A 26,856-nucleotide genomic window follows, 5' to 3' on the forward strand; every position below is an offset into this window, starting at 1 on the left:
TATAGTCAATAGTGCTGTCCTAAAAATAAGGGTACATGCACATATCATTTAAATTGTTTAGTTTTTCCGGGTCTAAGGCAAGGAGTTGGCTTCCAGGGCGTTAGTAACTCCATGTTTAGTGTTTTAAGGCATCTCCATGCCGTTTTCCTTCTTGGCCACACCCATCCATTTACATCCCTGCCCCCAGGGTAGAATGATTCCTTTCCCCCCTGCTCCTGGCAGAGTTTAATCTTTGTAGATCTTTTGGAGGATAGTCACTCTCAGTGATTTTAGCTGATACCTCAGTGTCGTTTTGATTTGCATTTCTCCAATCATTAAGGATGCTGAGCATGTTTTCATGTGCCTTAGAGCAAACTGGATACATTCTTTGGAAAACTTTCTGTTGCTTTTTTTTTTCTTCTTCTTCTTTTTTATTTTATTTATTTATTTATTCTTTGAGCTGCATGTGCTGTTTGCTTGTTTTGCAGATGAATTACTTGTTGATATATTTGCTTGCAAACTTTTTTCCCACGCTGAGGGTTGTCATTTTCTTTCGTTATAGTTTTCCTTGCTGTGTACAGTTAACCTCCGGAAAGTGGCTTCTTGAAAGTCAGCCCTGTTTTAAGCTCTCTTCATGTACATACTTAGGCCTGACCTGGCTCACACTAAGGTGTGAATCTCATCCACACTAAGGCCTGGATCTGGTTCTCACTATCGCCTCACCTGGTCCTGAGTTAGTCCTGACTCTGGTACTGACTCAGGCCTGACTGTGGTCACACTCAGGCTTGACTGTGGTATGTACTTAGGCCTCACTCTGGTATGACTCTGGTTCTGACTTAATCCTGACCCTGGTAAAAGCAACTGTAAACATTTGCTGGGCAGCTAATACCCACCAACCCTCACATGTGCTCAGTCACTTCAGTCGTGTCCAACTCTTCTTGACTCAATGGACTGTGGCCCGCCAGTCTCCTCTGTCCATTGGATTCTCCAGATAGGAATTCTGGAATGGGTCGCCAGGCCCTCCTCGAGGTATCTTCCTGAGCCAGGTAACCAGCCAGTGATGTCTGCTGTGTTTTCTGCACCTCAGGCAGATTCTTTACTGCTGAGCCACCTGGGAAGGTCCTCATCAAGCCTGGGGACCTGTTAAACAAACAAGCAAACAAAAACCTACACTCAACAACTGTTCTCTGAAAGGTAGTGGACAAACAGCCTAAGACCCAAATCACTAAAGGCCCACCTTGCAGCCCCTCCCTGGAGGCCCACCTTGGCAGGGCCCACCCTGCCCTGCTTCTCCACAGCAGGCACCCCACCCCTCCCCACCATGTTCCTCTCCTCCCCAGGGTCCCACCCCACCCACTCCACCCTCCCCTCCTGTCCCCTCCCCTCCCTAGGCTCCCACCCTCCCCTCCCCTTCCTTCCCCTCTCCTCCTCAGGGGTCCCAACCCTCCCCTCCCCCACTCCTCTCACCACCACCTCCGCCCCAAGGCACCCCCCAACCCCACCCTCCCCAGGGTCCCCCACCCCACTCCACCCTCTCCTCCCTAAGATCCCACCCTCCCCTCCCCTCCCCCTCACCACTTCCCTCTCCTTCCCCCCTCCCCTCCCCTCCCCTACCCCCTCCCCTCCCCTCCCCTCCCCTCCACTCCCCCCTCCCCCTCTCCCAGAGTGACTGATGTAGGTGTGACAGACTCAGTTTGAAGTAGTTGGAGGGGTGACAACCTGAACAGTAATAAGCAAAATAGATCTCTTTTTTTTCCCCCCCAGGAGAGTAAGCCTGAGTTCCAGTCTAGACCTGGCACTTCAGGGAGACCTTTAGCCTGGTAGCCAGTTGTCTAGATTTATCTAAATAGAGTTTAACCTCTGATGTGGTATTATTAACAACACAAAAAAATCACAAAACCCAAAGCCGTTGTCACAGTTACTGACTTTAGTGCTTCTCTAGGCCTGAGAAGAGGCAAGAATCTGGGCTCATGAAAATCTTCCCTGAAGACATCTAACCGTCTGAAGGCTTGCTCTGCCATCTTCTCCAGAGCGCAAGGCCTCGTTCCTGACCGCCGCCTCAGTGCGGTTCAGGCTGTGCTGAAGGCCAGCAGCGGCAGTGGCCCCTGATTCAGTCTTCGCAGGAGCAGACGGCGGTGCCCGTCTCCTGTCAGCATGGCCCCTCCTGGCCGTCGGTTTGACCAGTTTTGGTGGCATCTCACATCCATTTTGAGCCATGGTGCTAGGCACACTCGTTCCCAGGTCTGGCAAAGATTCCGCTGACAGGCCACTCAGTGTGCCGTTACTGGACAAGGCCATAAAGCAGTAGCCAGGAGCCGCTGGACCACCTGTCTCTCCAGCCTCTGTGGTCCATGAAAATATTCCCATTTGGAGCTTCTTCCCATATTTAGAGTTAAACCACTACCATCACTGAGCTCATGAGGAATTATATGATATCATTGTGTTATCAGAGGCTCAGTCGTATATTTGGTAATGCAAGAAGCAACTTGAAAGCAGGCAGAAAAAGAAATAATACAGCTCGCAGTACTAGTCGGGTCACAAGCAAGAATCTGAGAACCTGTATGAAGTGTAGCCAGTGTAATCCAGGTCCTACGTCTACTAAGACGAAAAAGTCTTAGTAAACATAGAACTTCATTAACGAAACTAGAATTTAATATTTAATGAAACAAGTTTTTTTTTTTCTAAAATTACCCCCATTTTTATTAAACTAGGCCAAGACTAAGTTGTTTTAAAAGTAAGTTTGGTGTACTGACCACACAGCTTCTTTACACGGTCTCTGTTGTAATTCCTCAGGAGTCTTGGACTAAAATTCCCCAAAGGCCTCTCAAGGCCAAGAAAGTCATGCCAAAGGCCTGCCATCAGATTCTGCCTAAGTGGATTTTCCCCTCTTCTAAAGTTCCCCCAAATCTCAAAATCTTTGAGATTCCTGTACATGTCAGGAGACGGTCTTTTCATTTACCTGATAAGGCTGCTCAGAACCCAAGTGTCTCTAATTTCTGGAGGGACAAGGCAGAGAGAAAAGAAAGAATGTTTGAATTTTATCCAGGGGTGTAAATTAGCAAACTGTTGTAAGTCTTAAGTAGCTTGAGGAGAAGAGCTTCTTTATACCTGAAAAGAGTGGAAGCCAGTAATACGTCACCCCAAAGGTCATGAACATTATAATCACGATTAGCAGTTTATTTAACCCCACGTAGTTCATCTTTGTTCTGCTGTCCTTGCCTGATGATTGAGTATGAAGATGACGGTGATAGCTGTAAGAAGTTTGTGAAGTTTTTGTTAAGGCTTGCATGGTTTGTCCAGTGAAGTTGGTGCCATGATCACTGGAGACTGTGGTAAATGTACCCCAGTGGAAAACACATTTTAAACTATGTTTTTCCATTGTGAGGCCATCAGACCTGTAACATGTACCCAGGAAAGGCTGTAAGCCATCAAATGTAAATGAGGTCTGTCCGGGAGCTGGGAAGAGCTGAGTGGCAATCTTGGATTTCCCGTGGCCCTGACTGAGTTACAGCTAGTGTTTACCAGTGTAAATTCCTTGCTTTAGGAGACTACTGCCAACTCCTAAGGACATCAGGAAAACAAAAGTCTGACAATGAGGGGTTAATTCTTTGTAGAAGCAGAATTGGCTTTATCTACATGTACGACAATCTTCATAGGTCACTGTGAAAAAATATTTACTTCACTAAAGTAACCAAATATTTTAAAAACAAATATAAATCACTTTAAGGCAAAGAAATTCACATAGACCATTATCAAAAGCCACGTTCCAAGAAAACTTTATTATCTTAATGGAGAGAAAACCAAATTCCAGTCTGGTCACAGCTTACTGTTAATCACAAAATTTATTTACCTAATCGAATTTAGTGTAGTCTTAGAGAGTCCTGACCACATATAACATTATCTTCCCTATCTTCAGTTCAGTTCAGTCGCTCAGTGGTGTCCGACTCTTTGCGACCCCATGGACTGCAGCTCGCCCAGCCTCCCTGTCCATCACCAACTGCCGGAGTTTACTCAAACTCATGTCCATCGATACTCCTTTCGATCATGTCCATCCCAATGTTGTTTTAATGCAAACCTTGAACTCCCGGATTTCTGGTTTCAGCACCAAGTGTTCTCGCTGGCAGCAGTGAGCCGTCCTGAACTGAATGTGGGGAGCCTGGAAGAGAACCAGGAGTCCTCGCTGCCAGACCAGCAGGGGCCGGAGGCGAGAAGCAAAGTGACCCTGGGTCTTTCCTCTGCTTGAAAGCAAGAATGTCTCAAAGAGGCACACCCCTTAAAAACAGATACAAAGGTCACTATTAGAGACACACAGAATGTCTGGGCAAGCCCACAGAAGCAGTTTATTTATTTAAGACAGAGACTAGGTAGCGCACACTGGGTGAGAAGTGCCGGAGTCCTGGTGAGAGCCCAGTGAGAGGGGACTCACATCACTCACACAGGACGCCCTTTTGGGCCTTTGTCTACATTTGGAAAAAACATATATCCTATAAGACCACTTCTAGGTAGAACCTAAACACGGATACAAGTGAACTTCTTTACAAAACAGAAACAGCATCACAGACTTAGAAAATAAATTCATGGTTCCCCAAAGTGAAATGTGTGGGGCAGGGAGAAATTAGCAGGTTGAGAAGAACATAAACACACTACTATTTATACTTCTAAAATAATCCACAAGGACCCACCACAGAGCACAAGAAACCCTCTCAAAACTGTAATAACCTCTATGGGAAAAGAAAACAATAAAGAATATATGTACTTCCACAAATAAATGAATCAAGTTTCTGTGCAAGCCACCACAATGTAAGTCACCTGTAAACTACAATTCAAAAACATTTTTTTAAAAAAGAGAAAAGAACTGCTGACTCTGTTCCCATCTGGCCTTGGCGACCTGGGCTGGTGTCACATGCCTGGAGTCTGAGCAGGCTTGGGTCCCCAAGGGGGACTGTCCTGGGGCTGAGGGCGCTGGGGAGGGTTTGCCAGGCAAACAGCCCCCCACGCCCCACCCCATGGACTTGGACTGCCTGTTCCCTTCTGCATGAGCCCACAGTCTCCAGATCCACAGGACCCTCTTGCAACAGAGCCAACCCTGGTGCCCCCAAAGGATGGTGGGGTCTCCGGGCTGGAAGAGCTTTGCAAAATGCTCTGGGTATCGTGTCTCCTGGTGACAGGGTTCCCCCACCTCCAGCCTCCTTCCTTAGGGTCACCCCACTGAGAGGACAGCTTCTTCTGCAGAGTGGTGTGGCAATCGTTGAGATCTGTCCGGGGATAAAGGCTCAGAGAGAAGGAAGGAGACACAGCCTTGGGTGTATCCATTCTAATTAGCAACCCAGAACAGGACTTGCCCTAAGGCTCTGGTGGGCATGAAGAAATGCTGCCGTCTTGTGGCCGCTTTTGGTAACATCAGCTGAAAAACCTGCGCTGATGGGCACTTCATATTCACCAGGCGTGCTCAGATGTAAGGAAAAAACACCTGTCCTCAGCTAGTGCCCTCGAGTAGGTCCTGGAAAGAGAATTTAAAGCAGAGCAGACGGTCCAGAGGCCAACCTTGAAAGGTCAGTTTCACTCACACTGTTTAAAAAAAAAAAATCACATGAACAGCCTTCACATGATGAAATCTTATAGAAATCCAAATCAAAACTACAATTGGTTAAATGGCCTTTGTCAAAAAGTCTACAAACAGTAAATGCTAGAGCGGTTGTGGAGAAAAGGGAACCTTCCTACACTGATGCTGGCAAAATAAATTGCTAACAACCAGTGTGGAGGAGAGGGCAGAGGTTCCTTAAACAAGTGAAAAGTGATGAAACTGACAGTCCCTAACCAATTACAGAAAAAGACGTTTCAAATCCATTAAAGAACTAAACTGAGGGACGATTACTCTAACCCTCTTAAGGAAAATACAGGCAGAACACGGTTTCACACAAATCGCAGCAAATTATTTTTGGACCCACTTTTAGGATAATGAAAAATAAGACTCAACAAAAGGGATTTCGTTAACTTCAAAACCTTTGCACAGCAAGGCAAACCCAAAACGGAAGAAAAAGACAACCCTGAACATCAGGGGGAAAATGCAACCGAATTTAAAAGCAACGTATTCATCTCCAAAACATGCAAACAGCTCCTGCAGCTCAATATCAAAATACAATCAACCCAAGAGAAAAAATTGACCAAAGATCTAAATGGATGTATCTTCAAAGAAGGCATCCAGGTGGGCATAAAGCCTATGAAAAGATGCTCAGCATCGCTGTTAGAGAAATGCCAATCAAACTGCAACAAGGTATCAGCTCACCCCCTCAGAATGACTATCCTGCAAAAGATCTACAAAGATTCAATGCTTCAGAGGGCGAGGGGAACAGGGAGGCCTTCTACACTGTGGGTGGGGATGGAAATGGGTGGGTGCAGCCACAAGAAAAACAGTAGGGAGATTACTGAAAACATTAAATATAGTTGCCACCTGATGAAGCAAGCCCACTCCTTCCCTTAAGTCTGGATAAAATCATAATTTACAGTGATACTTGCTCCTCTGTTTTCATGGCAGCACTATTCACAAATTCCAAGAGAGAGCTTCAGCCAAAATGTCCATCAATAGAGAGAAGTGAAGAGTAACTGTGTCCACCTAGACACTGGAATACACTCAGCCATCAAAAAGAACAACAAAAATAATGCCATTAACAGCAGCGTGGATGGACCAAGAGATTTATCATCCTGAGAGAAGTCAGGGAAAGAGAAAGATTATATCACTTACAAGTGGGATCTATAAGTTCTTTCAAGTGAACAGATTTATAAACATAAATAGACTCAGACTAATAAAACTCATCTATGATTATTTCAAAAAAGGGAAGGGTAGGGAGACATTAAGAAGTTGGAATTAACATACATACTATGTATTATCAGGGAGCTAATCCAAAAAAATACCTACTGAAAAGGTCAAAATGACATTTGTCAAAAAGTCTACGAACAATAAATACTGGACGGTTTTGGAGAAAAGGGAATTAATTCTCCTGCAGAGAGGCTACCAAGTTAAATTTCTAAGAGTCCATACAGAGGAGAGGGTAACAAGATAACAACAAGATAACAGTGAATGAAATTGTGACATTCCCCATCCTCATTCAGAGAAAGTAACTCCAAACCAATTAAAGAGCTTAATGGAGGGACAATTACTCTAAACCCCTTGAGGAAATTATAGGAAGAACAAGCTTTGACAGAAATCATAGCAAACCCTTTTGGATCCACTTTTAGAATAATGAAAAATTAAACAAAACTCAACAAAAGACTTGAGTTTCTCTAACCTCAAAAACGTTTGCACTGCAAGGGAAACTGTAAACCAAACTAAAAAAAAGAAATCTTCGGAATGGGAAAAAATGTTTGGAACTGAATTTAGAAACAAGGAATTTATCTCCAAAATATGCAAACAGATCATGCAGTTCAATATATATATTTTTTTAAAAAATCCCATTAGAAAAAATGGACCAAAGATCTAAATGGGCATTTGTCCAAAGAAGACATCCAGGTGGACATATAAAGCACCTGCAAAGATGCTCAGCATCACTAACTATTGAAGCAATAGAAATCAAATTGGGCCATGGTATCACCTCACACCCCTCAGAATAGCCATCTTCCAAAAAGATGAACAAGGATTAAATGCTGCTGAGGGCGAGGGGAACAGGGACTCCTCATACACTGTGGGCAGGAATGGAAATGGGCGGGGGGCAGCCACGAAGGAAAACATTATGGGCATTCCTTAAAACACTAACTATAGACTTAGCACATGATCCGGCAAGCCTACTCCTTGGGTTAGATCCGGAAAGAACATGAATTTAAAATGATACATGCACCCCTCTCTTCAGGGCAGCACTATTGACAATATCCAAGACAGAGCATCAACCAAAATGTCCATCAATAGAGAAATGGAGAGAAAATGGTTCATTTGTACACCGAATACACTCAGCCATCAACAGAACGAAAAAATGCCACTGGCAGCAGCATGGATGGACCGAGAGATTTATTATATGGAGTAAAGTCAGCTAGAGAAGGAAAGAGAAATATATCACTTACAGGTGGAATCTATAAATTCATCAAAATGAACTAATTTATTAACAAACAGTCTCACAGACTTAGAAGACTCACTTATGATTATTAGTTTTTTTATGGTAGGGGAAGGAAGACATTAGGAGGTTGGGATTAACATACTCACTGCTTATTATCAGATAGATAATCCAAAATAACAGAATAGCACAGGGAAGTCTACTGAACACACCAAGAGAACCAATATAGGAAAAGAACCCGAAAGGGAATAGAGATACGTTCATGCACAACTAAACCAAGTTCCTGTACACTTAAAACAAACACATCGGAAATCAACTCTACTCGAACAGAAAATAAACACTAAAAAACAAACAACAAAAAACCCAACAGTGGAGCAGGAAGAGATGCTGCCACCTTGTGGCCACGTTTGGTAACGACAGAAAAACCAGTGCTCACGGGCACTTCATATTCACCAGGTCTGTGGGACTTAGGGAGAAGGCAATGGCACCTCCCTCCAGTGCTCTTGCCTGTAAAATCACATGGACGGAGGAGCCTGGTAGGCTGCACTCCATGGGGTCGCTGAGTCGGACACGGCTGAGCGACTTCAGTTTCACTTTTCACTTTCATGCATTGGAGAAGGAAACAGCAACCTACTCCAGTGTTCTTGCCGGGGGAGCCTGGTGGGCTGCCGTCTATGGGGTCGCACAGAGTCGGACACGACTGAAGCGACTTAGCAGCAGCAGCAGGAGCATGGGGCTTAGGGAGAAGGAAATGGCAACCACTCCAGTATTCCTGCCTGGAAAGTCCCATGGATGGAGGAGCCTGGTAGGCTACAGTCCATGGAGTCGCAAAGAGTCATACAGGACTGAGCGACTCCACTTTCACGGGGCTGAAAGGAAAAAAAAAAATCTATTCTGAACAAATGTCCTCTGGTAGATCCTAAAAAAAGAATTTGAAACAGGGCAGTCGGTCAAGGGGACAGAGGTGTTTTACTCACACTGTTTTTTAAAAAATCATATGAAAATATTTCAACATGGTGAAATCTTAAGAGAAATGCCAATCAGAACTCACACAGGTCAGAATGGACATTGGCAAGAAGTCTAAAACCAATAAACGCTGGAAAGGGTTGTAGAGAGAAGCGAGCCCTCCTACATGTTGGATGCTGGCAATGTCAATTGTTAACAGCCAGACTGTAGGACAGTGCGGAGGTCTCTCAAGTGAAAAGAGAATGAAATTCCCACACTCCCTGAACCCAGACAGAAAAAGAAACTCTAAATTGATGAGAGAGCTCAAAAGAGGTCTGATAATCTCAACCTCTTGAGGGAAATATAGGTAGGACAGACAGACAGAACATGCTATGCTATAAACCGCAACTGTTTGGATCCACCTCGTAGAGTAATGAAATAAAAACAAAATAAACTTTTTGGGGCTCCAGAATCACTGCAGATGGTGACTGCAGCCATGAAATTAAAAGACACTTGTTCCTTGGAAGAAAAGTTATGACCAACCTAGACAACATATTAAAAAGCAGAGACATTACTTTGCCGACAAAGGTCTGTCTAGCCAAAGCTTTGGTTTTTCCAGTAGTCATGTATGGATGTGAGAGTTGGACTATAAAGAAAGCTGAGTGCCGAAGAATTGATGCTTTTGAACTGCAGTGTTGGAGAAGACTCTTGAGAGTCCCTTGGACTGCAAGGAGATCCAACCAGTCCATCCGAAAGGAGATCAGTGCCAAATATTCACTGGACAGACTAATGCTGAAGCTGAAACTCCAATACTTTGGCCACCTGATGTGAAGAGCTGGCTCACTGGAAAAGACCCTGATGCTGGGAAAGACTGAAGGCAGGAGGAGAAGGGGACAAAAGAGAACAGGACAATGGATAGCATCACCAACTCAAGGGACATGTTTGAGCAAGCTCCAGAGGTGGTGATGGACAGGGAAGCCTGGTGTGGTGCAATCCATGGGGTTGCAAAGTCAGACACGGCTGAGCGACTGAACAACAACAACATGATTATACAGTGGAAGTGACAAGTAGAGTCAAGGGATTCGATCTGATAGACAGACTGCCTGAAGAACTATGGACAGAGCTTTGTAACCTTGTACAGGAGGCAGTGACCAAAACCATCCTCAAGAAAAAGAAATGCAAAAAGGAAAAATGGTTGTCTGAGCAAGGCTTACAAAGAGCTGAGAAAAGAAGAGAGGTGAAAGGCAAAGGAGAAAAGGAAAGATATACCCATCTGAATGCAGAGTTCCAAAGACTAGCAAGGAGAGATAAGAAAGCCTTAAGTGAACAATGCAAAGAAAGAGAAGAAAACAATAGAATGGGAAAGACTAGAGGTCTCTTCAAGCAAATTAGAGATACCAAGGGAACATTTCATGCAAAGATGGGCTCGATAAAGGACAGAAATGCCATGGACCTAACAGAAGGAGAAGAGATTAAGAAGAGGTGGCCAGAATACACAGGACTGTACAACAAAGGTCTCAATGACCTGGATAACCACAATGGTGTTGTCACTCATCTACAGCCAGACATCCTGGAGCGTGAAGTCAAGTGGGCCTTAAGAAGAATTACTACCAACAAAGCTTGTGGTGGTGATGGAATTCCAGCTGAGCTATTTCAAATCCTAAAAGACAATGCTGTGAAAGTGCTGCGCTAGGTATGCCAGCAAATTTGGAAAACTCAGCAGTGGCCACAGGACTGGAAAAGGACAGTGTTCATTCCAGTCCCAAAGAAGGGCAATGCCAAAGAATGTTCGAACTACTGCACAATAGCGCTCATTTCACATGCTGGCAAGGTAATGCTCAAAATCCTTCAAGCCAGCCTTCAACTGTACGTGAACCATGAACTTGCAGATGTACAAGCTGGATTTAGAAAATGCAGAGGAATCAGAAATTAAAATGCCAACATTCATTGGATCATAGGAAAAGGGAATTCCAGAAAAACATCCAGTTCTGCTTTATTGTGCACACTAAAGCCTTTGACTGTGTGGATCACAACAAACTGTGGAAGATTCTTAAACAGATGAGAATACTAGACCACCTCACCTGCCCCCTGAGAAACCTGTATGCAGGTCAAGAAGCAACAGTTAGAACCAGACATGGAACAACAGACTGGTTCCAAATGGGGAAAGGAGTATGTCAAGGCTGTATATATCATCACCCTGATTATTTAATGTATATGCAGAGTACATACTGGAGAGAAATTCTAGTAATGTAAGATATGCAGATGACACCACCCTTATGGCAGAAAGTGAAGAGGAACTAAAAAGCCTCTTGATGAAAGTAAAAGAGGAGAGTGAAAGAGCTGGCTTCAAGCTCAACATTCAGAAAACGAAGATCATGGCATCCGGTCCTATCACTCCATGAGAAATAGATCGAGAAACAGTGTTAACAGTGTTAGACTTTATTTTGGGGGGCTCGAAAATCACTGCAGATGGTGACTGCAGCCATGAAATTAAAAGACGCTTACGCCTTATAAGAAAAGTTATCACCAACCTAGATAGCATATTCAAAAGCAGAGACATTACACTAAGGTCCGTCTAGTCAGGGCTATGGTTTTTCCAGTAGTCATGTATGGATGTGAGAGTTGGACTGTGAAGAAGGCTGATCGCCGAAGAATTGATGCTTTTGAACTGTGGTGTTGGAGAAGACTCTTGAAAGTCCCTTGGACTGCAAGGAGATCCAACCAGTCCATTCTGAAGATCAATCCTGGGATTTCTTTGGAGAGAATGATGCTAAAGCTGAAACTCCAGTACTCTGGCCACCTCATGCGAAGAGTTGACTCATTGGAAAAGACTGTGATGCTGGGAGGGATTGGGGGCAGGAGGAGAAGGGGACGACCCAGGATGAGATGGCTGGATGGCATCACTGACTCGATGGACGCGAGTCTGAGTGATGGACAGGGAGGCCTGGCGTGCTGCGATTCATGGGGTCGCAAAGAGTCGGACACGGCTGAGCGACTGAACTGAACTGAACTGAACTGAATAAGTGATGAAAGAAGTTCATCCCAAATGTAGTGTAGAAAACAAGAAAGGGTTTGTAAAAGAAAGATAAGTGAGTGATGTTAAAACAAAAAAGTAACAAAGTATTTAATCACATCTAAATAAATATCAAAGAATGTATAGGCACGGCTGGTCGGCGGCAGCTCTGCGGGTGCGGGGGCGGGGGCGGGGAGCCGAGGACCGAGCCACCGCGGCCTGAGCGCGCCGGCACCGCCCGCACCGCCCTTCCGCCCGCCCTCCTGACGGCGCAGCCCTGCGGTCCCCGCTGCAGACCCACCCCCGCCCCGCCCCGCGCGCCCCGCCCCGCCCCGCGCGCCCCGCCCCGCCCCGCGCGCCCCGCCCCGCCCCGCGCGCCCCGCCCCGCCCCGCGCGCCCCGCCCCGCCCCGCGCGCCCCGCCCCGCCCCGCGCGCCCCGCCCCGCCCCGCGCGCCCCGCCCCGCCCCGCGCGCCCCGCCCCGCCCCGCGCGCCCCGCCCCGCCCCGCCCCGCGCGCCCCGCCCCGCCCCGCGCGCCCCGCCCCGCCCCGCGCGCCCCGCCCCGCCCCGCGCGCCCCGCCCCGCCCCGCGCGCCCCGCCCCGCCCCGCGCGCCCCGCCCCGCCCCGCGCGCCCCGCCCCGCCCCGCGCGCCCCGCCCCGCCCCGCGCGCCCCGGCCGCCTCTTCCTGAGCCCCCGCTTGCCCAGCGGCCGCCGCCGCCCCCGCGCCAGGTTCCGGCCGCGGCCAACCTCTGCCGCCCAGGGCCCTTCCGTGCAGGCCCCGGGACCCCGACTCCCCGCCAGCCCCAGCCCCGGCCCCGGCCCCGGCCCCGTGTGGGAGAAGAGCATGGAGGCAGCGGCCGAGTTAAGCGCCAAGGACCCGAAGGAGAAGAAAGAGAAGGCGGAGGAGAAGGCAGGCCGGGAAGAGCGGAAGAAAGAAGTGGAGGAGGAGGAGGAGGAGGACGGCGCAGAGGAGGAGGATGAAGAGGAGGATGAAGCGGGTCCCACGCGGCAGAAGGCAGAAAACGGGGCGTCGGCCTGAGCCCCCTGCCAGTGGGCTGGGGGGGAGGGAGGCCGCTCGGGGCCCGGAGGTGGGGGTGGGGAGCGCCTCGGGCAACCACTCTTCCCCTGGCTCCCTGCTCTGGGCCCCGCGCCAGAGTTGCCGCCCTCTCTCCCCCCAGCCTTCTCATGCCGCACCTGCATCCTCACTGCCGTCTCCCACCTCCTTACCTGCTCCATCTGAGCTCCCCAGCTGGTCCCCAGTCACCCCCTCCCTCTCCCTCCTCTCTTCCCGCCCTTCCCACAGCCAACCTCTCCCTCCTTCCATAGCCTCTCCTTCCTAAGCTCTGCATCCCAGCCCCACGTGACCCTGCCCTGCCCATCCCTGCCCTGACTGATCCCTGGGTCTCCTGCCTCAGATCCCTTTCTCAGACAGCGCCAGGACGGGGTGGGGCCAGGGTTGGGGCTGAGCCCCACAGCTGCCCCCCTCCCTTCCCCTTTTTTTTGTATAATTTAATAAAGAATCGGTCGCGCTTCTGTTTAAAAAAAAAAAGAACAAGAATGTATAGGAAAGCATTTCATCAATTTCTCTTTTCTGAAGTTCCTGGAGGAGAATTAGTGTAGATAGTAATCCATAGTTAAGACAGGTAGAAAATTGACATGTTACTCTGCATCACCAGACAAAAGGTTGGTGTCTCAGTTCAGTTCAGTTCAGTCGCTCAGTCATGTCCAACTCTTTCCAACCCCATGAACCACAGCACGCCAGGCCTCCCTGTCCATCACCAACTTCCAGAGTCCACCCAAACCCATGTCCATTGAGCTGGTGATGCCTTCCAACCATCTCATCCTCTGTCGTCCCCTTCTCCTCCTGCCTCCAATCCCTCCCAGCATCAGGGTCTTTTCCAATGAGCCAACTCTTCACATGAGATGGTCAAAGTATTAGAGTTTCAGCCTCAGCATCAGTCCTTCCAATGCGTGGCTGCAGTCAATTTCTGCATAGATTTTGGAGTCCAAGAAAATGAAATATAACCCTTTTCATATTTTCCTCATATATTTGCCCTTTTAAATGCTGTGGTTCTGTCTCTAGACAGAAGTGTGTGAGTGGAGTCATGGACAAATTGCCAAACTTCTAGGAATACTGGGGACAGATATTATTTGTTTTCTGCTTTATAATTTCCAATCCCCTGCAAACTATACATATGACTTGATAAATTTCATACTCAACTGATTTCTTCACTGCATAAGGGACCTCTCTCCAGTGAGAAATACAAACCTGAAGATTTCTTCAAAGTTTGGTTTTTCTTTGTACAAATTAATATCAATAATGTTAAGTGTATCTGCCCCATTTCCACAAACCTAAAATACTTTTATATTTACTCAACTCATGGAATTTTTACATTGTTGACTTGGGAAATTAGAACATTTACCACCTAAATGTTTGTGGTTAATTCTCACTATTAAACTTGTTAGATTATATAAAGTATTTTTTTAATGAAAAAAATAATTTGAGTATAGTTGCTTTACAATGTTGATGTTAGGTTATGCTGTACTGCAGAGTAAATCAGTTATATGTATATATACATGTGTGTGTGTGTGTGTGTGTGTGTGTGTGTGTGTGTGTGTAATCCCTGGAGGAGGGCATGGCCACCCACTACAGAAGTGTTGCCTGGAGAATCCCATGGGCAGAGCAGCCTGGCGGGCTACGGTCCACAGAGTCGCAAAGAGTCAGATGTGACTGAAGCGACTTACCAGCATGCACATATACAATATTTATCCACTCTATTTTAGATTTCCATACCATTTAGGTCACCATAGAGCAATGAGTAGAGTTCCCTGTGTTAAATTAAACAAGAATTGAGACTTAAAAACATTCCACCATATTTTAAGCTCTCAATTTTTGTTTGATTTCATAAGAACTGTTACTTTGTTAAGTTTATCTTGTTTGTTATGAAGCTTACCAGGACTGTGTCCCCTACGTTCTTACTTTCAGATTAATTATATATCAAGATCATTTAAGATTTTAGATTCAAAACATCTAGTAAAACACACCAAAATAAAAACACTTGTGTGAAGAACTGCATTACAGAATTCGTAGGCACCTTGCATGGTGAAAATGTTTGCTTTGTAAATTTAAGATTGCTGAGGAGGAGGCAGCAGCTGGGGTCATGAGATTGCCCTGCAGTCCGTGGGGTTCACAGAGAGTCGGACACAACTGGGCGACTGAACTGAACGGACCGTGCTGGGAGCCCTCGCTAGTGCCTAGTGAGGCAAAGGCTGGAGCACGCGGACAGAGGATGGGATGGCCGCCCTGCCCTTCAGGCATCACTCAACAACGCTGCTCTGCTTCTCCGGTGGTTCAGGCTTCCTCCACAAGCATTCCCGTTTGCAGAGCTCCTCTCTCCCTCCTGCCCCCTCAGGATGTCTCCTCGCAGCCAACCCCAGTCCTCTGCCTGGATCTGCTCTCCAAACCCCACATCCCAGCACCCAGCCATTGTGTGCAGCGGTGGACACCCCTCTCAGGCTTGGGGAGCAGGGCTGTGGTTAGTACCATCTGTAGAGGTCTCACTCCGTCCTGCCTGCCTCTAACTGGTACTGCCTCCTCTTCCCATAAGAGGATAAGGCTCCCTTCTGTCCCACTGAGCTCCGCCAAGGGCTGCAGGTCCCATCTCACTTCCTCTCCTCACCAGTTTCCTTCTTGTTTCTTTGATCCTACCTGGCTATGAGGGAATCTTTTTTGTCCTTTTAGGTGTCAAGGTCCTCTGCTCGTGTTCAGCAGGGGCTCTGTGAATATTGTCCCATGACAGATGTATTCTCGATGCGTCTGTGGAGCGAGACGAACTCCACATCTTCCTAATCCTCTGCCGTCTTGACTCCTGTGTCTGTTTTATTCCTAACCTAGCTAAGCGAGTATCAATTTTATGTAGGTTGTAAAGTAGATTCCCTGAGAATAGTAAGTGGTGGAATAACTTGTTATTTACTTTCAGCTGTGTCTTTTCATGACATGCAGGGTTTGATGCCCCAAAAGCCAGGCTTAGCAGATTTATTCCCCCAAGAAAAGTTAACAATATATGAAAGATTTCACATCGGAAATTTACATTTAATGAAAGGGCATGTGAAATACTGAGAGGATGTTATGATGGACATAACCAAATGAGGACAGCTTCTCATAATATAAATATTAATGCCAAAAGAAAAGGAGGATATGAACCAAACTGAGAAAAACGCCCATTTCAGTCATTAATATCTGCTGAGAAGTGTATGTTTGTAAGCAAAGACCCATGCTTTTTTGAAACATACATGTTCTCTGAAAGGAAATATGGAAAATCTGGAAAGTCACCTAATCTATACTGTAAGTACTCATTCAAACCTTTCTGAATGCAGGTAACACACAATAAAATATGTCTGAAAACCAGGTATTTAAAGTTTAGGTTAACAATTCCCAGTATAATCCATTTGAGGGATCTTTTAGCCAGAGTTCAATATTCTTCAACCAACAGCTGTTTTCTCTTTGTTCCAAAGTCTGTAATGTTGCTTATTTTGAAAGAGACTAATCCAACCATCATGGTTGAAAACATATCACAGTATACTCAATGTGAAAGAATTTTTCATGTGTAATAAAATGGGGAAAGCTTTAAGCAAGAACGCTACCTCCAACAATCACAAGAATATCTATAGGGAAGGGAGAAGATTTTCATGCAATGAAACTGGGGGTAATGTTGACTGAGATTCAAGTCTTATGAAACATCAGGGACCTCAGTCTTCAGACAATGATTTTAAAAGTAATAAATGTATGAATATCTTTTATCAATGATCACATCTTTCTCTATATAAGAGAAATTAATCTTTAAAACTTATTCAACAGCAGAGTATTCAAAATCCACAGAAGCATGACAAGTGTAATAAATGTGGTAAAGTCTTGCTAAACCATTAAATCTAAATAGACATAGGAAAATTCATACAGGAAGGCAACCTTTCATATGTACAGAATGGAGCAAAGCCTTTAACCAGTACTCATATCTCACTCAGCATCAGCAAATTCATACTGGAGAGAAGCCTTATAAATATATGTAATGTGGAAAAACTAATCTGATATCCATTCTTGCTAGACATTAAAAAATTCACATTGGTAATGCAGAGAAGACTTAAATGTACAGAATGTGGCAAGGCCTTTATGCATTGCTCAAAATTTATTCAACATAAGCGAATTCATACTGAGGAGAAGCCTTATAAATGCACAGAGTGTGGCAAAACTTCAATCATAGTTCAACTCTTAGTAGGCATCAGATAATTCATACTGGAGAGAAACCTTATAAATTTAAGGGTTGTGGCAAAGCCTTTAACCAAATTCCTAGCTTTATTCAACATTGGCAAATTTGTACTGGAAACCATTCCGATGTAAAGAATGTGGCAAAGCCTTTACCCAGAGCTCAAGTCTTCATCAACAGCAGAGAATTCATCCTTCAGAAAAAACTTAAAAACTTAAATGTAAGGAAAGTGGCAAAGGCTTTAATTAGAGCTCTCACCTCACTAGATATCAGAGAGCACGTACTGGAGAGAAACTCTAGTAATGTCATAAGTGATGAAAGAGATTAGTCCTAAATGTACACTTTAATAACCCTAGAGCATTTCTTCAGAAAAGATATGTGATGATGAAAAAAAAAAAAAGTAGGAAAGTTGTAATAAAAATCAACTCTAAATAAATATCAGAGAATTCATACTAGGAAGCATTTCATCAATTCCTCTTTCCCAAATTTCCTCTGAAGGAGAATTACTGTGCATAGCAATCCACAGTTAAAACACAGAGAAAATTGATATGTTAGAATGAAGGGTTGTGTGTGGAGTGGTACAAGTATTAGCAATGTATTCTTGCTTGTTTTGACATATTTGAGATTATTTGAAAACCGAATGAAAGTAACTCAATCTCAAAATACTACATTTTATGGTTTGTTTCTACTGTGTATGTGAACTCAAGTTTTTGATGGTTGCTGACTCAGTGATAAGAGAATCCCTTCTATCTGAGGTAGGAACCATTGGTATTTATTCTCCATTAAGGACATTACAGACATACTAATATAACATGGACGCTGAACATCTAAATGGAGGTATTTGTCATTGGTGTCAAACAACCCTGTAGGTCACCATGATGTAAGTGTTCAGGGACTAATTCCACATATTAAAGTCAGACAGAGGTTTGTTCTAAATTTTCAATGTCACTGGCTTTTTAAGGATAATACAAATGACAGTTGACTGAAATTTTGACATATTTTTATAATATCAACAGAAGTCATGAATATTAATTGGCATGTTTGAAACAAAGATTTCTCTAATACCCTGGAAAAGTATGGGAAACCCTTCCCAGAAAAATCATGTAATTAATCTATGCCTTCTTGATTAAATGATTAGCCTTCCTATTGTAACCATAGAAAGTGCAACTCTCAGACCATTGTATCAGAAAAATGCATATCGTTGTCTATGCTTGTAATCTGTATTCTAATCAAGGGTCACACAGTGGATTGTAAAAGGTTTCGTTCTGACTACATCTGATATTCATACATGTTAATCAATAAAAGTGAATGGTTTCTGGTGATGCAGTTGCTGTGTAATGAATTAAGTGTTTACCTACCACCGACATTAACCTCTCCACCTTATTTAAGGTTGCAAGGAAGAATGCATAACAGTGAACTATTGGGTAGCACAGTGGGATGACATCTGTTACTGCCCTTTAGCCTCATATAATTTGATCATGTATTTCCCATCATTTATCCATTGTACTTTTTCCCCCTCTCTGTAATGGCAGGGACAATATGATAGTTCTAATAAGAAGGATCATACAGAGTATTGTTGAGAGCTTCCCTGACTGCCCCATGCTGTTGCTGCCTCAGCATCTGTCTGGGGAGCTGGCAGCTTGCAGGTCCTTGAACTCACACCAGCCAGTCCTGTGAGCACCTCCACTAGACGACCCCCTTCCTTGAGATCAGCAGTCTTGCTGAAGCCCAGGGTCTACTGCACAGGCCCCGCTTCAATGACACCCTCAGAGCTCACCAGATTCCTGCTCCTCTCGTTTGAATGGACCCATCCACGCTCAGCCTGGGGAGCCCACAGCACTTCACCCAGGGTCCCTTAGAAAGGCCTGACCCCAAGTACTGGAGCTTTCTCTGCCTGGTTCTAGCCTGACCTCCCTCAGAAATTCCCACTCTAAACCCTCCCCTCCTGAGATGTCTCAGCTGTGCTGAGTGAGAAGGCTCAAGGTCAGGGCTCCTAGTGTGGGTCTTGGGGAAGAAGCATCAGAACAGAGAACTTGCTAAAGATGATTTAATGACCCCACCTCAGACCTGCAGATTCATAACTTCTTAGAGTGGAGACCTGACCTCGAGGGGTTCATATTCACTGAAATGGTTCAGAAAGAATCTGAACCATTGACCAAGTGATTTCCATGTGTTTCCCATCAGGGTCATGTGACCAGTGTTAGGAAAGGACCTCCCTGGTGCCCGCCCCACAGAGTTCTCTCTTGGTCCTGTGGGGGCATCCGTATGGTGTGTAGGAAGTGCTCCAGGGGCTTCTAAGGGGAGGCCTGGGTTAAGGACATGGCTCCTGGTCCATCTGTGAGAACTGAGGACCAGCTTCAGTCTGAGGAGAGGCTGCAGGGTTGGTCTAGCTGGGTTTGGACTGGGGAAGGCAGTCAGCTCACATCATCTGTGTGAGCAGAGGGTTAGGAGCTCTCTATGGGGAGAGAACAATCAAGAAATAAGTTCGCAGGCTGGTCTCCAGGTAGGAGGTGATTGTTCCTGAATCTCTCCTGAGACAGGACAGGAGAGGTGGGTCTTTTCAGGTTTTCAAGTCATTCTGTCTGTAGGTGAAGTAGTTGCAGGTTAAAGAGCCCTGCGGATGACTTTGAAGGTATTTTCTCAAGGTGCAGAGGTGTGTTTGCTACATAACATCCCCAGAGAAGACAGAGCAGGAGGAAGAAGAGGAGGAAATGGCAGCTTCTCAGGTCCATGTTCTGTTCCAGGCCTGGGGCTGTGTCTGCTTTCCTCCTGAAATGCCTGGACTGAGAATCTGCCAACCTTTAGCTCTCTGCTTCTAATTTTTCTGCCTGGGGTGTTTGTTATCCACTTCTTATTTTTTCCTTTTCTTCTTATCATAGTGAAGACTGGCTCTTTAGACCATCTCTCCCTTGTGTCCCAGATCCTGTTCTCCATTGTCTGTATCCTGGCTTTCTATAGAACATGATGAATTCCCAACCTGAATGAGTGACTTTGAGCTGGTGAACATATTCCCTTGTGAGAGATCAACACGGAGAGGCACTGGTATCCGAGATTCCCACTGGGATGTGGTTCAGTGTTGGGATCTTCGGGAAGTAGGGGAAATGCCATGATGAGTTCACACGTGGATGCAATTCAGCTCTTTAGGAGTTAGAAAATGCCCTTATATATTGAATCAACTCAGTGATCCAGAATTTTTCAGAAAATGCGCAGAAATAAAAAGGAAACTAGGAGACACTGTCCTCTGTGATGCTAAGGCTTACTAGTTAAACACACTGTTAGGATACAAAACAGAGGAAGTATATATAAAATGAATTTTGCATAAAACTGATATCTGCTTGTTAGGTTCAAGTTATAATTTCCTTATTTTTCCCTAAATGCCCAGGCTCTGATAGTGCATCTTCCGTGTGATTCATTTACACCATGACAGATGCTGTCCACTGGCTCTGGCGATTTCTCTGAGATTATCAGGCTAGGAAGTTCATTTTTCCCCTCTGTCTTTAGCAAGCCTGTGGAAAAATGGAGTGGGGAGCGTGTGAAAACCCTCACAGTTAATGGAGAAATTCCACGTCTTTTTGGTTTCTCTTTACTTTGGAAAACGAACGCTCACTCTGTTGATGATAGACACTGGGTTTGGGGAGTGGGCATTTTCATCACTGAAGCCCAGGTGTGATGTTTCCAGTACACTCCACACTCATATCACACATGGTCTTCTTATTCACATTTTTTTTCCAAAATATTTGTTTTTGTTTTTTTTTTCTGGGTATAGGGTACTTTTATTGGTGGTACGTTACAAGGCAGGGCTCCCTAAGCCCTTCCCTTTCCTCAGGGCCTTGGGGATGGAAATGTGTGGAGGTCGGGAGATTCTCAGTGTGGTGGAGGTGGGGCAGGACTCCCCAGTAGCTGAGAAACTCTCTCTTCCTCTCGTGCTCCTGCTGGGGCTGGGGGTCCAGGGACCTTACTCCTTGGAGGCCATGTGGACCATGAGGTCCACCACCCTGTTGCTGTAGCTGAATTCATTGTCATACCAGGAAATGAGCTTGACAAAGTGGTCGTTGAGGGCAATGCCAGCCCCAGCATCGAAGGTAGAAGAGTGAGTGTCGCTGTTGAAGTCGCAGGAGACATCCTGGTCCTCAGTGTAGCCTAGAATGCCCTTGAGAGGGTCCTCTGACGCCTGCTTCACCACCTTCTTGATCTCATCATACTTGGCAGGTTTCTCCAGGCGGCAGGTCAGATCCACAATGGACACATTGGGGGTGGGGACGCGGAAGGCCATGCCAGTGAGCTTCCCGTTGAGCTCAGGGATGACCTTGCCCACGGCCTTCGCAGCGCCAGTAGAAGCAGGGATGATGTTCTGGGCAGCCCCTCGGCCATCACGCCACAGCTTCCCGGAAGGGCCATCCACAGTCTTCTGGGTGGCAGTGATGGTGTGGACAGTGGTCATAAGTCCCTCCACGATGCCAAAGTGGTCATGGATGACCTTGGCCAACAAGCAGTTGGTGGTGCAGGAGGCATTGCTGACAATCTTGAGGGTGTTGTTATACTTCTCGTGGTTCACGCCCATCACAAACACGGGGGCATCAGCAGAAGGTGCAGAGATGATGACCCTCTTGGCACCACCCTTCAAGTGAGCCCCAGCCTTCTCCATGGTAGTGAAGACCCCAGTGGACTCCACCACGTACTCAGCACCAGCATCACCCCACTTGATGTTGGCAGGATCTCGCTCCTGGAAGATGGTGATGGCCTTTCCATTGATGATGAGCTTCCCGTTCTCTGCCTTGACTGTGCCATGGAACTTGCCATGGGTGGAATCATACTGGAACATGTAGACCATGTAGTGAAGGTCAGTGAAGGGGTCATTGATGGCAACGATGTCCACTTTGCCAGTATTAAAAGCAGCCCTGGTGACCAGGCGCCCGATGCGGCCGAATCCGTTCACTCCGACCTTCACCATCTTGTCTCAGGGATGCGGCTGGCACAGCACAGAAGTTACGGATATCTGTTGAATGGGCAGGAGCAGAGAGCCCAAAATATTTGAAATAATCATATTGGTGCTAAGTTTTCACCTGTGTTGAATTTCTAAGCTACAGCTCAACAAAATGATACAGTTTGTCAAGAAATTAAAGTTTCAGAACCAAGAGCTCTAATTTATCTTATACCATTGAATATGTTTGCACCCTGGTGTATTTAAAATATACAAAGAATATCACTCACAAGTAGATGTATATATTTTAACCCATTAAAAATAATCTTGATTTTATTGACATGAATCAGTTCAGGTCAGTCATTCAGTCGTGTCCAAATCTTTGCGACCCCATGAACCACAGCATGCCAGGTCTCCCTGTTCATCACCAACTCCTGGAGTCTACTCAAACTCATGTCCATTGAGTCAGTGATGCCATCCAACCATCTCATCCTCTGTTGTCCCCTTCTCCTCCTGCCTTCAATCTCCCATCATCAGGGTCTTTCCGAATGAGTCAGCTTTTCGCATCAGATGGCCAAAATATAAATGTACAGCATGTGGCAAGGCTTTTAAGCAGAGTTCAACTTTAACTGAACATCAGTGAATCCACACTGGGGAGAGACCTCATAAATGTACAGAATGTGGCAAATCCTTTACCCGTTATTCACTTCTTACTCAACATCAACGAATCCACACTGGGGAGAGACCTTATAAACGTACAGAATGTGGCAAAGCCTTTAACTGGCATCTTCCTGTACCTCAGTGAACTCATACTGGGGAGAAACCATACAAATGTAACAAATGTGGCAAAGCCTTTATCCATTGTTCACATCTTACTCGACATCAACGAATCCATACTGGGGAGAGACTTGATAAATGTACAGACTGTGGCAAAGCCTTTCCCCAGAGTTCAGGTCTTTCTCAACATCAGAGAATTCACACTGCAGAGAAATGTTAGACATGTAAGGAATGTGGCAAAGGATTTCGTCACAGCCATCACCTCACTCCCCGTCAGAGAATACATACTGCAGAGAAACCCTAGAAATGAGTCAATGATAAAAAAGGTTGGTCCTAAATATACAATTTTGAAACAACGAGTGTTTACTTTGGAAAGATACATGAATGAAATACAAAAATATAGACAAGAGTTTAATCAAACATCAGAAGTAAATCAATGCCAGAGAATTCATACTAGAAAGCATTTCATTGGTACCACTTTTGTTGAATTACTCTAAACAGAAACACTGTAGCAAGTATTCCATATTTAAAACATGCACAAAATTGATATGTTTGTATGGATCACAAGATGAAGGGGTGGATATTTTCAGAGGTATAATTATTAATCATGTATCCTTGTTTATATTAACATTATTTGAGATCATTAAGGAACCAAAACGCATGTCGTTCAACTCTCAAGTTACTGTGCTGTGCTTTGTTTCTACTGTATATATGAACATCTGTTTGTGATGTTGTTACCTCAATTGTAAGAGAAGCCCTTCTATACTAGGTGGGAATCATTTATATTTATTCTCCAATTTATAAGATTAAGAACACAGTCATGTTATATGCACACTAAACCTCTAGATGGAGGTATTTGTCACTGATGTCGAACATCTGTGTTGTCACCATGATGTAAGTGTTCAGGGAATAATTCAAAGTAAGACGGAAGTTTGCTCTAAGTTTTCAATAATTATGGCAATTGCTTTTTAAGCATAAAACAAGGATTGTTCATTCAAATCGAAAGTCTTTTTATAACATCAACATCGAGAAATCATGCATATTACCTGGCAGGCTTGAAGTAAGGATACCTTCTCTTCTACCTGATGTAAGTATAGAAAACTCTTTCTAGAAAATTCATATTAATATAATTAATGTCCATCCATGTTTACTACATTAGCCTCCGTTTTGTAAACCACATAAATCACATTCACTGATCATTTCATCAGAGAATCCGGAAAGTTTTTAGAAGCTTGTAATGTGTATTTTAATCAAGGATCAAACAACAGTTGTAAAAAGTTTTATTCCCTCTGTGTAAAATTAATGTATGTTCATTAATAAAAGTGAAGGGTTTTTTAGTGTTACAGTTGATGTGGAATGAAGGAAGGGTGAATGCACCACCAGCATTAACCTCTCCCACCTCTTTAAGGTTGCAGGAAAGATAACATGATAATAAACTGTTTGTAGCACAGGGGGATGGCATCTGTAGAAATTAGTTCCTTACTGGTGTTAAACTCTCATAATTCATATGTTTCCCACAATTTCTATGTTGTATCTCCTCTCCCATTTTGAAACTACTCGGACATTGTGATGGTTTGAATAAGAAGGATCATACAGAATACTGTTGAGAGCTTCCCTGACTGCTCCATGCTGTTGCTGCCTCAGAGTCTGTCTAGGCAGCAGGCAGCCTGCAGGTCCTTGAACTCACACCAGCCAGTCCTGTGAGCACCTCCACTAGATGACCCCCTTCCTTGAGACCAGCAGTCTTGCTGAAGCCCAGGGTCTACTGCACAGGCCCCTCTTCAATGACACCCTCAGAGCTCACCAGAATCCTACTCCTCTGGTTTGAATGGACCAATCCACACTCAGCCTGGGGAGCCCACAGCCCTTCACCCAGGGCCCCTTAGAAAGGCCTGAACCTCAAGTACTGGAGCTTTCTCTGCCTGGTTCTAGCCTTGACCTTCCTCAGGGGCCCTCAACGCTTCCTGTGAATTCTCTCAGGACCTAGAGTCATAAACTCATCTACTTCAATTGTCCTTTGTTCTTCTGTTAGCTAAGACTTTTCAGGGGCTCATTTAAGCAAATGTCAATTTAACGAAGTCACAAAAAGCATAATTAAAAGCCATGATGGGAAAGTTCTGAACCAAGATTTATAAAATCTTCCCCTATATAATTCTTAGCACAAGTTTCTTGTCTAGGCTTAAAGGAACTGTTTTCTCATGGCCTTGGCATACTTTGAATGCAATATATAAATATCTGAAGATATATACATCACATAATTTATATAACACACATTGAATAAAACATATAAATATCTGAAGGTGTACACGTTAGCAGTGAGAAAACCAAGAAGGAATACGTGAGTGTATGTGTATTCGTACACATTTAACGTAAAGAATTTAGAAATGCTAGATCAAAACTGGTCATTTTAGAACTGCAGATGATTGACTAAAAACTGCAAAACTTGTCAATTTGTCAACTAATTTGTTTTGTCTATTTTTCATGGAATTCATTTCCTTAAATGTCAGGAGGTTACATTTTTTAAGGAACTTCCACACTGTCCTCCCCCTGTGACTGCCCCAGTTTACATTCCCTCCAGCCATGTAGGAGGGTCCCTGATCTCCAAGCATCTTTATGATATTATTAGTGGGCTCCTTGCTAATTGTTATTCTGACTGGCATGAGGTGATGCATCATTGTAGCTTTGTTTTGCATTTCTTATTGTTTAGCGCTGGTGAGCATCTTTCATTTGCCTCTTGCCCATCTAAAAGAGCAAGTTGCCCCACCCAGGCTCAGCAGTTGTGGCGCACAGGCTTAGCTGCCCCAAAGAATGTGGAGTATTCCTGCACCAGGTATCAAGCTCACGTCCCTGGCACTGTCAGATGGATTCTCCACCACTGGGTGACCCGTCTGTTTAGCATTTTTCCTTTTGAGATGCATGTATATTTTGTATTGGAATATAATTGCTTTACAATGTTGTGTTAGTTTCTGCTGTACGACATCATCAATCAGCCATAAGTATACATGAATCTGCTCCCTCTTGAACCTCCCTCCCGTGATCTCCATTTCACCCCTCTGGTCAGCACAGAGCACCAAGCTGAGCTCCCTGTGCTATCCAGCAGATTCCCACTAGCTACCTGTTTTAACCATCAGTTCAGTTCAGTTCACTTGCTCAGTCATGTCCAAGTGTTTGCAACCCCATGGACTGGAGCACGCCAGGCCTCCCTGTCCATCATCAACTCGCAGAGTTTACTCAAACTCATGTCCATTGAGTCGGTGATGCCATCCAACCATCTCATCCTCTGTCATCCCCTTCTCCTCCCCACTTCAATCATTCCCAGCATCAGGGGCTTTTCAAATGAGTCAGCTTTTCACATGAGGTGGCCAAAGTACTGGAGTTTCAGCTTCAGCATCAGTCCGTCCAATGAACACCCAGGACTGATCTCCCTTAGGATGGACTGGCTGGATTACCGTGCAGTCCAGGGGCCTGGCAAGAGTCTTCTCCGGCATTTCAGCCATGGTAGTGTATGTGTGTCAGGAAGGCTCTTCAGTTTGTCCCCCTCTTCTCCTGCCGTGTCCACACATCTGTTCTCTATATTTGGACAAATATTGTCGTAACAGATATACATGGAATGTAAAAAAATGGTGTTGATGAACTTATTTACTGAGCAGGAGTATAGGCACAATGGTAGTTCTTAAGCTTTTGGACGTTAAGCTTTCAAGGCATAAAATACATGGACAATCGTGACATGCATTTTATGAAGTGAAAGAAGCCCATTCAAAAATGCTACAGAAAGTAGCAATTTTACAATATGACACTTTGGTGTAGGTAAATGTTCATATGTGCTCAGTGGTGTCTGAGTCTTTGTGAGCCCAGGGGCTGTAGCCAGCCAGGCTCCTCTGTCCATAGATTTCCCAGGAAAGGATACTAGAGTGGGTTTC

General features: G+C 45.1%; 1 protein-coding gene and 1 pseudogene across 2 annotated transcripts; one reads left to right on the forward strand and one right to left on the reverse strand.

Annotated features, from left to right (window-relative positions):
* Window positions 1–23,240, forward strand: part of LOC138096875 (zinc finger protein 678-like) — a 36,331-nt pseudogene extending 13,091 nt beyond the window's left edge.
* Window positions 21,035–22,257, reverse strand: LOC138096354 (glyceraldehyde-3-phosphate dehydrogenase-like). Of its 2 annotated transcripts, XM_068992513.1 has the most exons (2): window positions 22,067–22,257; window positions 21,035–22,012 (listed from the first exon to the last, which is right to left on the reverse strand). In XM_068992513.1, the coding sequence occupies exons 1-2, from the start codon at window positions 22,187–22,189 to the stop codon at window positions 21,194–21,196; spliced, it is 942 nt and encodes a 313-aa protein (XP_068848614.1). In that variant the 5' UTR covers window positions 22,190–22,257; the 3' UTR covers window positions 21,035–21,193. The 2 variants fall into 2 exon arrangements, with proteins under 2 accessions (XP_068848614.1, XP_068848613.1); XM_068992512.1 differs by having other exon boundaries at window positions 21,035–22,257.
* Window positions 23,241–26,856: the final 3,616 nt, after the last annotated feature.

The sequence above is a fragment of the Capricornis sumatraensis genome, chromosome 20 (genome assembly GCF_032405125.1).
Source record: "Capricornis sumatraensis isolate serow.1 chromosome 20, serow.2, whole genome shotgun sequence".
Lineage (NCBI taxonomy): Eukaryota > Metazoa > Chordata > Mammalia > Artiodactyla > Bovidae > Capricornis > Capricornis sumatraensis.

Coding starts and splice junctions, on each gene's coding strand:
- LOC138096354 (XM_068992512.1), bottom strand. CDS start 22,189: ATGGTGAAGGTCGGAGTGAACGGATTCGGCCGCATCGGGCGCCTGGTC.